Source organism: Notolabrus celidotus, chromosome 7, assembly GCF_009762535.1.
Source record: "Notolabrus celidotus isolate fNotCel1 chromosome 7, fNotCel1.pri, whole genome shotgun sequence".
NCBI lineage: Eukaryota > Metazoa > Chordata > Actinopteri > Labriformes > Labridae > Notolabrus > Notolabrus celidotus.
The window spans coordinates 12,564,107-12,577,169 of NC_048278.1; the positions used below are offsets into that span (position 1 = coordinate 12,564,107).

At 41.7% G+C, this 13,063-nt stretch overlaps 1 protein-coding gene and 1 long non-coding RNA gene across 2 annotated transcripts; one reads left to right on the top strand and one right to left on the bottom strand.

The window, feature by feature from the left end:
• Window positions 1–776: 776 nt before the first annotated feature.
• On the top strand, window positions 777–6,330 carry LOC117815312 (neuronal pentraxin-1-like). The gene is made up of 5 exons (XM_034686953.1): window positions 777–1,907; window positions 2,291–2,498; window positions 3,273–3,514; window positions 3,895–4,074; window positions 5,022–6,330. Exons 1-5 carry the CDS (start codon window positions 1,479–1,481, stop codon window positions 5,241–5,243), a joined length of 1,281 nt encoding a protein of 426 aa, XP_034542844.1. The 5' UTR covers window positions 777–1,478; the 3' UTR covers window positions 5,244–6,330.
• A 3,645-nt stretch (window positions 6,331–9,975) lies between these two features.
• On the bottom strand, window positions 9,976–12,494 carry LOC117815313. The gene is made up of 3 exons (XR_004631793.1): window positions 12,390–12,494; window positions 10,098–10,161; window positions 9,976–10,003 (listed from the first exon to the last, which is right to left on the bottom strand). It is a non-coding gene; the product is annotated as an uncharacterized LOC117815313 (long non-coding RNA).
• Window positions 12,495–13,063: the final 569 nt, after the last annotated feature.

The following is a 13,063-nucleotide window of genomic DNA, read 5'->3' on the forward strand; positions in this document are numbered from 1 at the left end:
CGTCTCTGTGTCTTTGTACTGCTGCACTCAGAAGCATCCCACGGAAGGCAACGCAGTCTGTACATTAAAACACATACGCAATTAGCCTACCCTGGTGTAGCCCAAAGTAGCATACTATCGTTTAAAATAAAACATTGTGAACCAATTCGGCATGATTCACGATTTCATGGTGTGAGAGCACGTGGCAAGGAGGGAGTGAGAGAGAACGAGAAAGGAGGAAAAGGAGGAGGAGGAGGTGGTGGTGGTGAAGGGGAGTGGGAATGGGGGACTCCGACCGTGGGACCCACTCCTCTGTATGGAGGAGATGGGGAGCGGCTTTCATTTAAGGTGGACTGATGATTTCGCTACACTAAGCTTCAGCCGCGCGCCAATGAAGAGTTAAAATAAATCCACTAAGTCATATTAAGTCTGGTGTTGAACGGTTACTCATTGCAGCACCTTCTGTGGCTTTTTCAAGTGGCAACTATGAAATAATGGTGGCTACTAAAGAGTTGTTTTTCAAAGGCTCAAGTCATGAAACCATAGAACTAAAAAAGGTCGGTTTTTTATAAGGCCGAATTTGTCATTTTGTATTTGAGAATGTATTTTTTCGTAGTTTATAACTTTAATTTTCAAAGCTTGTAATTTCTCATTTAATGCTATTTTACCTTAATTTGGCTATAGGCTACAATTTACAAAGAAAACGTCAATTAGGCTATAAACGGCTCATTAGCGTATTTATTCTACGTTTATCCAACTTGACCCAATTATTATTGGCTGTATGCACTTTTCAACATAACAGTATGATGTTTCCAACATTTTGAACACTAAACATAAAAAATGCCAACATATTTTAGTCTGGGGACTTCAGGGAAAAATCATTTTGATATCAGAGTTCCCAATTACACATAGGCTACATTTGAAATGTATTGGGGCCCATAGAAGACCAGTAGCACCACCATGACCAAGAAGCCTTCCAATAAAAATATTTTCCCAATTAAAATGGTATTTTAATACACATACTGATTGCTAAAAACAACTTACTAACTTACTGACGGCCAACAATTTCCAATGTTGTAGGGTACTCTGTAAATAATGTCACTTTTTGCAACATAGATAGCCCAAGGCATGCGAGGAAAAGAAAGACGTGAATAAAGGTGTGAATACTCTTCGTCGTGACCATTTCAACTTCCAAGAACTGCTGGTCTACTACTCCACATTTTCTTTAACTACTCACACAGCGTAGGCGCTCCGCTACTGTAAGAAACGACTGTGTGGGTGCTCTGCAAACAGCGACCAGGACGACCTTAAATAAGGGGCTGGACTCAGTAGGTACAGCAGAACCCGCTGCCTCCCTTCAGTGATGCGGTGAAACTGCGCTGCGTTTTGTCCGCTATATAAACCGCACACAGACAGCAGAGCTCACAGCTTCAGTGGACAGCTCCGTAGTGCTGAAACCTCACACTTTCTCCACACATTCACTCACCGAGCCGCGGTGCATGACTGGAAACATGGACGGATTCTCGTGGAAACTTTTTTTACTTTCTTGCCTGGTTGTTGTGGAGAGCTCGGCGCAAGACTTCGGACAGACGCAGTTTATTTGCACGTCGGTGCCCAAGGATATGGACTTGTGCACGGCAACGATGCAGAACAGCGGGCCGGCAGAGGATCTGAAAACCACGGTCATGCAGCTGCGGGAGACCGTGCTGCAGCAGAAGGAGACAATAATGAACCAAAAGGAGACAATCAGGGAACTAACATCCAAGTTGAGCCGCTGCGAGAGCCAGAGCCTCCCGGCGGCGGGACCCGGTGGGAGACGGCCGGGGTCAAAGAACACGATGGGGGATGTATCCCGTGGCACTACGGAAACTCTGGCCCAGCTGGGTCAGACTTTGCAGACCTTAAAACAGAGACTGGAGAACCTCGAGGTAGGCACGCAAAGGAAAGCAGCGCAGATCAGGTCAAAAGTTCATTAAATTAGCCTCCGGGGTTATAACTGGAATTAGGGCTAATCCTCCTTTACACCGCTCCAGCATTGTTCTCCAGCTGTTTGCAGCCCTGCTTTGACTCTTTTTGTGCATCCCTTTTCTCAGTGAGAGTGAAGCATCACGTAAAGTAAACCAAGAGCAGGGGTCCTGTCTTTATATAATGCGACGCAGAGCAGATAAACATACAAGACCGTAATAACGAAAGAGTTGAGTCTTTAAACTCAACTTAAAGCAGAGTGTACATGTTTCAGGCAGTTAAACAACACAGAAAGTATTCCCTATCCTCTTTTAACCCAGTGTTTGTGTCCCTCTGTCCACTGCAGCAGTACAGCCGAGGCAACAACACAGTGCAGGCAAACAGCCTGAAAGATCTGCTGCAAAACAAGATAGATGACATGGAGAAGCAGGTCCTATCCCGGGTCAACACTATAGAGGAGTCCAAACCGGGCTCCAGGAACGACACCGATCAGCGGAACAGAGTGGAGTCCACGCTCACCTCTCTGCACCATCGCATTACAGACCTGGAGAAAGGTGCGTTCGGATTTTCAGCGCATTGAATGTGGCTCTACGGCAGATCTTAACAGGATTAAGAGAGAAGTGAATTGTCTTTAAGCTTAAGTACGCCTCAGTCTAAAAAAACGAAAATAATCAGAAGCACTTATGTGGAACCGTTTGGAATACCGCAACCATCACGTTGCGCACAAATAGAATGAGGGAGACGAGAAGAGCTGCATTGCTTTGCATACCTCAAGACCTGTTTGCACTTTTGCTGCTCTGAGTTTCTGTTTTAACATCAAGAACTGACTTTCTAAGGTGAAAACGAACCCCAAACCAGAGAGGGCTGTGTCCGGAGAGGTCAGGGACAGAAAAACTTGGAAGGCTGCGCCTCGCATTGGCGACTTTTGGAGGCATTTTCAGCTTCTTTACGCATGCAAATGCGCGTGCTCGTGTTGTTTTTGATAGAGAGAGAGAGAGAGAGAGAGAGAGAGAGAGAGAAGAGAGAGAGAGAGAGGACATGAAGCCAGAGGCAACAGAGAGAAAATCAGAGGAAAGACAAAGTTCCCTGTTAAATATGAGAATGCGTGAGTTTAATATTGCAGAAACCCTTTCAGTCTTTGGCAAGCACTGTTTTTTGGGTCCATTAAAACAGATCCGATCTATTTTAATTTGTCACAAGTTCCTGCATGTAAGAATCCATGTTTATGGAGGTTTACAGAATTAATCACATAATTGACATAAAGCAAATGTGGACTTAAAGAGCTAAACCTTGCATTCTAAATGGTATGTCTTACATTTCTTGTACAGGTAAAGAAACCAGGCCAACAGACAAATTCCAGCTCACTTTCCCCCTGAGAACCAATTACATGTATGCCAAAGCCAAGAGGAGCCTCCCTGAGATGTATTCGTTCAGCGTGTGTCTATGGATCAAGTCCAATGCCTCACCTGGCGTGGGTACGCCCTTCTCCTACGCTGTCCCGGGCCAGTCCAATGAGCTGGTGCTGATTGAGTGGGGCAACAACCCCATGGAGATTCTCATCAATGACAAGGTAACGTCGTATTGCTCAGTAGACAAAGACTCTTATCACACTTCTCACCACCATGATGCTATTTATATTTACAAATATAATTTTAGTATTTGAAATGTATTTCAAACTGCAACTCAAAGGGGGTGTGAGAGTAAAAAAGTTATTGTAGGTAACTTTGAGCACAGATGAGTCAGAGCAGCCTGACAATTTCTCAGTTCCAGAATTGTATTAAGAGAGAAAAAGGTGCCAAAGTGAGCAACAGAAGGCCTTTTTACAGAAGAACAGATATGTGATAGAGGGTATATTATTCAGTAGAAAGAAGGGAGGTAGGTGTGCTTCAGATATGCGAGAGATTGTTAATAGGAGAGGAAAATGTGACAAATAAAACGTCTCTGCTGCAGGTTGCAAAGCTGCCGTTCCTCATCAATGACGGGAAATGGCATCACCTGTGTATCACATGGACCACCCGTGACGGGATGTGGGAAGCCTTCCAGGATGGAGTGATGCGGGGCAGTGGGGAGAATCTGGCACCGTACCACCCCATCAAACCAGAGGGAGTGCTGGTCCTGGGACAAGAGCAGGTGGAGATTTCATTTTTAGATCAGTGATTTTAATTCCTGCACTTTAATCGCCTCACACATTTGGAAATAATCCTGACACAGTTATGCATTTAAATTTGGTCAAAGATTAAAGGACTGAATATTTATAAAATTAAATTGTAGATATATTTGAAGAGGTGCCTAATTAAGGCTTTCCAGTCACATTAGTGTGTAATGTATCATTCCATTAGTTGAAAAAACAGTACTGTATTATTCTGGCCTGAAATCTGGCAGAAAGACATCATTGGAAATTTTCCAACAGAGGAAGTAAGTTATGTGCAGGAGGAATGGATTGAAGCTGAAAAATATCTTAATAACTGACTGGCATGTCAAAGGAAAATGAATTGCAAACATTTTTTAAAGTAGATACAAGCTCATTTTTTTTTGTCATTTACAAGCAAAATAGCAGAAAAACTTGCAGAAGTTATGATCTGTTCCAGCCTTTATTTATCATTAATGACAGAAAAGAAGAGTCTTGAGTGTTTGGACTGTTGGTTGAAAAGTGAAGAAATCTGGAGGTGTCACTTTGGGCATCTGGGAAATTATTATGACAATCACAGTTTGACAATTAATAGACTTAAAGACTGAATGTGAAAATCATCAGCACATTTGTCTTTTATAGGAATAATAACTTGTTGCCTCCGTATCTTGAATAAACTCTTTACACTTATCATACTCACACCAAGTTCATGTTTTATAGAATGTTTACCCATTGGCTGTTCAAACCTCCTTTTTCAACTTCAGACAGCTAAATAGGTTCACAATTTAGTTATATCTAAGAACTGAAGTCTACTAACTAGATATCATGTGAGGAAAACTTGGTAACATATGGCTTAGATCTAAAAAAATCACTTCAGTATGTGTCCTTTGTTGTTTCAGTTCTCTACTTGTAGAACTTTCAACTTATAATTCTCTGATTTATTCCACAGGACACTCTGGGAGGAGGCTTCGATGCAACACAAGCTTACGTTGGAGAATTAGCAAACTTAAATATCTGGAATAGGAAACTTTCTATTGCAGAGATCTACAACTTGGCCACATGCAACAGCAAAGCACCGGCTGGCAATGTCTTCTCCTGGACGGAGAGCAACATCGAAATATTTGGTGGAGCGACCAAATGGACATTCGAACCTTGCCGTTCCCACAACTGAACTGCATCAAGAGAGGCCTCTCTGTATTTCTGAGCTTTTGTCGTTCTTGTCTTCATTTGACGTTTGTTAGAGACTATTTGAGTTATTGGTAAGCTTCAATCTGGGATTTCTATCATTCTTAGGTGTTAATGTGCAAAACAACACTTTTCATCTCGAGGGAAAAAAAAATCGTCTGGGAAACCTCAGTGAGAAAGTATTGGTATCTGTTTCCCCCTTTTCTTTCTTGGACGTTCTGTTGAAAGCACACCTAAGCTTTTCATTTGGCTTATTTCGTCTTGGACTGGCAGCTTGCAATCTGCGCCTTATGTTTCGACAATTCACAATCCAAGAGAGGAATTACATAACTATTCCCGCCCCCTTTCCCTCCGGAGTGTGGGAGATTACACTGTCCATCCAATTTTTGTCAGTATTTGGCGCTGTAAAGTGATGTCTGAAGTGGTACAGCTTCCTGAGGTCCCCCCCACCAACACCTCACACACAAACACACACACACACACACCACCCTTCCTCCTCTTCCTTCTCCTCCTCCTCCTTCATTCTTCCCCTCCCCTCCGGAACTTGCACTGTGACTGACGAAGAGATCGCCAGGAGAGGAGGGTACGTTGAAGGACACTGCAAAGTCAGACTGTGGTACAAGCCAATTTGTTATTGTCGTTTGCTTCAAGTGTTTCTGTAAGAATGTCGTTAACTTGCCAACATTGCTACAAAGCCTGGGTGCCTTGGGCTGGTACAAATATTCAGCACATTCAGTACGTTATAAGTTGCAACTTCAATGTTTATTGGTTTTTGTTTTTCTTTCTGAGCTGGGTTGAGTTTTCTTGTTTCTCTGGTAAATGTACTTTAATTACAGTTTGTTATCTGACATGACGTGTTTTGGCAGGTGTTTGTACTACTCTGTATTAGGAATGTTACAGTATTTGTATAGTAACAGCATGAATGACAGAGTGCTGTGAAAGCATTGTTGAAATCTGCTTTACTATCTTCTCTGGGTCTGGGTTTTTTACTGTATTGTTATATGCTCCAAGCATGGCAAAACTGAGAGATGAAGAATTTAATTTTTGTAATAAAATTGTGATACTTAATGTCACCGTGCATTCCTGCCTTTGGTTATATGCGTCACAACACAAGGTGAGGGAAGGTGGGAGGGGAGGTGGCTCAGGGTGATTGTTTACTCTGATCACATGTATAACATTTTAACCTTGAGATGGCTAAGTGGCAGATGTGTGAATGATACAAAGTCAGTGAAGCTCACACGGAGTAAAGAAATGAAACAATGTGTGAGATCGCGTGCAGATACTTTTTTTTTTTAAAGCTGACTGCAGTCAGCCACTCACGGCTCTGTTGCTGCTGCTGAGATGCCGTGCCTGCACTAAAGACAGCCGGGTTGTTAGAGGAGAAAAGTGCTTCGTCATATCAGCCTTTCAACGGCCAGGTTCAAGTGAGTGCAGCTGAAACTAAAACTAAAGCACTTTAAGCTTGACTTTCATTATGGGTGTACTCGGAAGACCTGTTGCTGTAGCATCAAACATTTGCATAATAGAGATGTGACTGCTGACACTTCTGCATTTAAATCAGACACTTAATCTCTTACTCTAGGATCAAGTAGTGAAAGCAATACATCAGAGTAACACAATTTGTTTCTCAGCTGTTAGATTTCATATTTTACCATGAGTCATTGCAGACAAGTTCACAAGGGGAAGAATATATCTTTGTTTTAAATTAGTACTTTCTGCATTAAGAAATCCTCTAGGTCCTTAAATATTAATCATGTCAGGTCATGCCGAATAACTTCTGCTTACAGAAGCTAAGTGAGTTTTTGTCTGATTATCATATTGATTCTTATTAAGAGTTAAACCCCTTGATGTTCACAAAAACACAATAACTAGGCTGTGGTAGAACTGTTACTGTGGAAAGATAAAATAGTAGTTAAAGGTCCCAACAACTTTTCTTCTCATGTTGTTTTTGTCTTACACTGGGCTTATAGCCCTGACTTTTTTTAAGGAGTGTTAAAGTGATTGCACCATTGTTGAAATATGAAGCCACAAGTATGCAGAAGTGCAAAACTGCAGCTCCTTGAGGGTTCACTTGATGCTGGCTCCAAAAGCCCCATTCAAACACATAGTAAAATTACCATTTTACAGCAAAATTTTACATTTTTACAAGGTTAAAAACTTAATTTTGTTTCTTATAACTAATTATTTTATTGCAAGAAACAAAAAAACAAGGGTACTATTTTTTTCATAAATCAGCTATTTCAATCATGTCAAGGCAAGGAGTTATGCACAGAGTTCCATAATCAGAGCCATGGCTTATTTGACTGACAGGTGGGTGTAATCTCATAGTTTGCCAGGAAGCCAAAGCCCCACCTCTTTGCATGGTTCCAGTGGGTAGCAGATTAATCAATTAATTAAGCCTTGGCTGAAACACAGGTTATACATCACCGCAGAGGTGTGTGGTCTGTTCTTAAGTTTAACATAAAAGTGGATAAGCTTAGAGAGAATGTACATCACCTTAATCTCCCATGATGCACAGCAGACAGCAGCCAGGGTCAAGAGCCTTTTAAACGAATGACAAGGCATTATTACACAGAGCAAATTCCTGAAGCAGCATTAAACACACACACACACACACACACGCACGCACGCACGCACATGCACGCACATGCACGCATGCACACACACACACACACACACCCACACACACACACACACACACACACACACACACACACACACACACACACACACACACACCAGATTATTATGTCCTATAGCCACATTAGCAGATGGATCCTAAAGCACTTGGGTTACCAGCCACATATAGAAATATTGATCAACTCAAAGATGACTCGCAAAACCCTATATTTAGGATTTACCAGATAGCATTCGAATCTTTTAAATATAAGAGGACCACTGTTTATGAAGCTATCATTATTTGTGCAATGATTTTAATCTACAGTGTTTTGTTTGCTTGCACTTGCAAAGAAATCAACTATTCTGAGCTGCATGTTGTTCTTCTATGACCCCTGAGTGAGTGCTGTCTTTAGTGTTTTTTGATGACAGATAAAACACAACCAGATAAGCCTGCCTCTATTTTTGATGCCGTCACACACAACACCAGTCAATGGGTGCACAGTCATAACCAGCAGGTCTGCTTACTACACTGAGCTAATACCCTGTCAGGGTAATGCTGCTAAGCCCTGACAGAATATGTTGCAATTGCATCTGAGCCCCAGACACTGCTCTGTGCAGAATTAATCAGGGACAAAAATAGATCCAGGTGGTCAGAAGGATGATCTTACGCCATGAATACGTAAGACACAGAAATCAAGCTGCAACTCAAACGAAAAATCCAACACAAAACCAGCAGCCGAAAATGAAGACTATTTGATGTTTCTGCTTTCTGTATGTATGCCATGTAAAGTCTATAGAACACAATATGATTACAGAGGCCACATGACGAGGGAAAAATTAGAACAAAGAAACTTCTCAAAGTCTGATGGTAATTTGACTGCTTCTAAGGTACAGCACGTTATATAACGTTTGCTGAGCAGGAATTCTAGGACATCACCTGGTAATATAAACAGATGCCATATCTATGGCAGAAAAGAGGATGAGATGACCTACTTTATGTCTGTGACTTCATCTTATATCTTCAGGTAAAGTTTTAAAGAAGAGTAAACAGCCATGCAAGCGGCATATGTGCCTCAGTTAGACTGTTCTACTTTCATGTGGTCATTGTCAGGGGCGGAGCCAGTCTTTTTGACTTGGGTACTTAAATTACCAACAAGACATTATTCAAAACATGTTTTATCCCTGTGTAATTATTTTTTTCACTTCAAAAAGTAACCCAACAGAGAGGCAGCATTTAACTCTTAGCTTGAATCTTTAAGAACCAAACGGAAGATGTTTGTTCTAAGTCAATTTAGAGTGCTAACTAAAGGAAATTGTGTTACACTGAAATTCAAAGAAAGCTGCTGGCTGCCTGTTCCAGCACAGCCCAAACAGTTTATTTAACTTAAGTAGTGTCTCTGACAAGGCAAGTACCCAATCATGGTTTAGGATTTTGGGGTGGTCACTGGGGTGGCTGATCAGATTTTTAAGGGGGACCATGGTCACCCCCAGGAAATGCTCCTGGGCATTATGCCTTATCTAAATGATAACATAAGTATGCAAATATCATGTTAGTTCTGGGAAGTTTGCTGATGTTTGGCAGGTATAACTGTTACCATGGTTCACAAAGAGATGAGCATGGTAACACCCCAACAATGCTTTTTAGAATCAAATTAGTATCCTGCAGTTGAGGCTGACAGAAAGGTCATCAGTTTCTAGTTAATTGCTCATAACCCAAATGACTGATAAAGATGTGTTTCTACTAGGTAATGGCCTTGGTAGAAACATCAGGGGATTAAAGTTGTTTCATCTTTTACTTATTGGGGCCAGGAAAAAGTGTAAGAAGTTGTTCATGAATTAAATAAAACCATAAATGTTAAGTACATGGGGATGCCAGGGGAGATTTCAGGGGAAGACCAAAGTCAGACACAGTCTCTGGACACTGTTCAAAGTGGTGGAGTTGCCATCTGACCCACAGACTGATAGTCACATGCTGTTATCATGGCTCAAACCTTCGTATTCAGGGATAGAGATGATTCATGCTGTATTCAAGCTACACATATTTGCTGAAAAGGAGTTTCACAATTTGACAAACACACTTACTTTCCTTCCTTCTGTTGGAGGATCAGTCCCAGGCTTGTGTGAAGTCTGTCATGGAGCAAAAACCAGGAAATGGTTTGTTGTCTTAAATGTAAACTTCTGCACATTGCTGTGATGAACACTGTGTGTACCATCTTCTTACATGCTCTGTGCAGAAATGTGTGCTGGTAGTGTTGCCCCAGATCAAATCCACAGCAATCCTTCACCTGCCAGAAACATTAAGTAAGTACGTGAGACCTTATTTATATTTCACTTTTAAAAAGTAGGTTACAAAGTGCTTCAGAAGCACTGAGATGGAAATAAACAACAAACTCGAAAATCAAATTGACGTTCATAAATAAGTCAAACAAGCAAACCTATGAGAAACAACCATTAAAGTGGGAATGAGGGTTATGGAAAGGCTGATGAACTTCTTCAGGGAGTCTAAAGACTCAGCAGGCCCTGATGGATCGTGGGAGTTGATTCTAGAGGAAGGGGGCACAGACAGCAAATGCATGATCACCTGTTGTTTTGGAGGTACAGCAGGGGATGGTAAAAAGTTCTATGTTAAGGGATCAGATCGGAACGAAGAGATCACAAATGTGACTAAGAGCAAGACAATGATAGTCATCTGCAACAGTACATGGCAAATGGGGGATGCATTAATGCCAGCAGTTGACTAAGGATTTTAACCCAAAATAAGTCTACTTGTTTCCTCATTTGGCTTTAGCTTAGTTTAATCATAACAATTTAAAAGTCATCTGAAAAGTGATCTGTAGCCTAAACACCAGTGCAACCATTTCACTGGCTTTTCTCCCTCTTTAAGTCATAATCATGCATTTAAAGCAAACAGGGGTATACTATTAAGTAAATGAACATTGTGGAGTGCAGGTTCCATTGAAAACACTCTTATTTACAACAATGAGTCACCAGTGGAGGGAGGGGGATTGCTACAGTTAGTACCAAAAAGAGCTACACATCTGCACAGAACCAGCACATTGCTGAACTGAATGGAAGCCTTCACTCAGGAACACATTTTAAAGTTTTTTCCTCTGGGGGGCTACTCAAAACAGATTGCGTATTATATATCAGGGTGACTTTTATTCTGGATTTCACAGTTGTTTTTTGTTGTTGCTGCTAAACTTGGAGATCATCGGAGAAAAGTATGAATATAAACAACAAGAGCCTTTGTGGACTAGGGAATTTTAACCACATGATTTACAAAACCCATGCAACACTTAAAGCAGAGCCAGGTGGCTTTGTGTTGAATAAAATTCAGTCTAAATCAGTGATTAATTCAGTTCAGAGTTAAAATATATGTGTCCCTTTTATTCGTCTTATACCTTTTATTCTAGATGTATATCAGTCATAACAAAACTGAAGGAGCAAGCATTTTTAAGGATGAGTCCCCTTGCGTTGAGCCCCCAAAGACAGACAAGATTCATGGTGCTATGTTATACCAATTCCTCCTTGTAAGTTTTTTTTCTTTTGGAGAGATTGAGTGGATAAAGACGTGACATCTCTGCTGACATCTCATTAATTCATAAGCTGTCCCCGGTGGCAGAGGCAAGACAGGAATAATGTTTCAGTTCAGAACTGCTGCAATTTCTCTTGTTAACATTGGGGTGACAAAGCAGCACCTTGTAATGAGGGGTTGGGGTTTGCTATGCTTCAACAAATAAAACTAAGAAGAGTGTGCCCATGTCCCTTTATTATCAGTAAAAGTCTTTGGACTGTTGACAGCCTGTTTATTTCTGCCACTGGAGCCGTTTCATGCTGAGCTCCAAAACTTGAAATGGGAAGAGGGATTTGTCTCACAGCAGATGCCTGAAAGTGGAGAGCCAACATCAAGCTTTCTCTTCAGAACAGAGGTAGAAAGAAAGATAGAGCCTTGTCTTTTTCTCTTCTCTCCTTCTCTCCATTCTCCTCCTATGGTGAGAACTCCCTGAGGCAGCGGGGAGTGGAACTTGTGGCATTTACCGATCAGCAGAGGCTTCCAGGAAGGATGCAGGGAGGATAATGAGGCTTCCTGGGCAGGCTGGGATCAAGGTGGATGTAGGCCATGACAGGAGGCTGCTCCACAACTCAGGACTCACTGTGAGACTAAAACTCTCCTCTAAATGAAGACCTGTCTAGGTCCACACTCTGGGGATCCACTCCTTTTTTAGCCACCTACTTTGAAAAAATTAGGTTTCTACATATCTGGAAGAATAGTCATGTATCTCAGTTGGCCTCAATGGCCGGCAAAGCAGCAGTCTGAAAACCGATTAGACCTTTCCTCTTAAAATAGCCTCAACATATGACAGCTTGAGAGGCTTTATGTGATGTGATAAAAGACATACATGTCTGTGAATTGGTATGTGCATAATAGCAACGAGAGAAACTTTAATTGCATGGATTTACAAGGTGAAACAGTAGGATGAGACCATTCAGCCATAATATTACAACTACTTACCAAGTACTGTGTAGGCCACCCTCTCATTCGACCATGCCAAAACAGCCCTGACCTGATGATACTTGGACTCCAGACTTCTGAAGATTCACTGTGGTACTTGGCACCAAGGCGTTAGCTGCGGATTTTTTAAGTCCTGTAAGCTGTGAGGTAGGGCCACCATGGATCAGACTTGGTTATCCAGCACATTCCACAGATATTCAACTGGATTGATACCTGCAATATTTGGAGAGTAAGTCAACACCTTGAACTCTTCCAGGCTGCCGTCTTATATTGCTGTGCGGTCCAGTTCTGATGTTCTCATGCCCATGGAGGACTCCTTTAGTGATGGACAGGGGTCAGCCTGGGCCAAGCTCTTTGAAAGCCAACAAAGCCTCTACACCTCACTTCCACAGAGCATGTTTGAGCCCTCCAGCCATCCTCCCTGCACCTCATAGCCAGGTGGGAATACTTAGCCTGTTGTGGAATATTGTACATAGCACAGATTCAAATAATAAAAGAGTGAATCAGATGGAGCACAGTTAAGGTAATGAGAAAGTGGGCTCGGATTGAAGCCACATAAAGCTACCATAATGTAAGAATTGTTGGATTTAATTGGTTTTAACATCATACATCACGTTCCTGCCAGTTGAATGAAAGTTATTCCTGCCACTGTCATTTCTAGCTGTTGCGAGGTG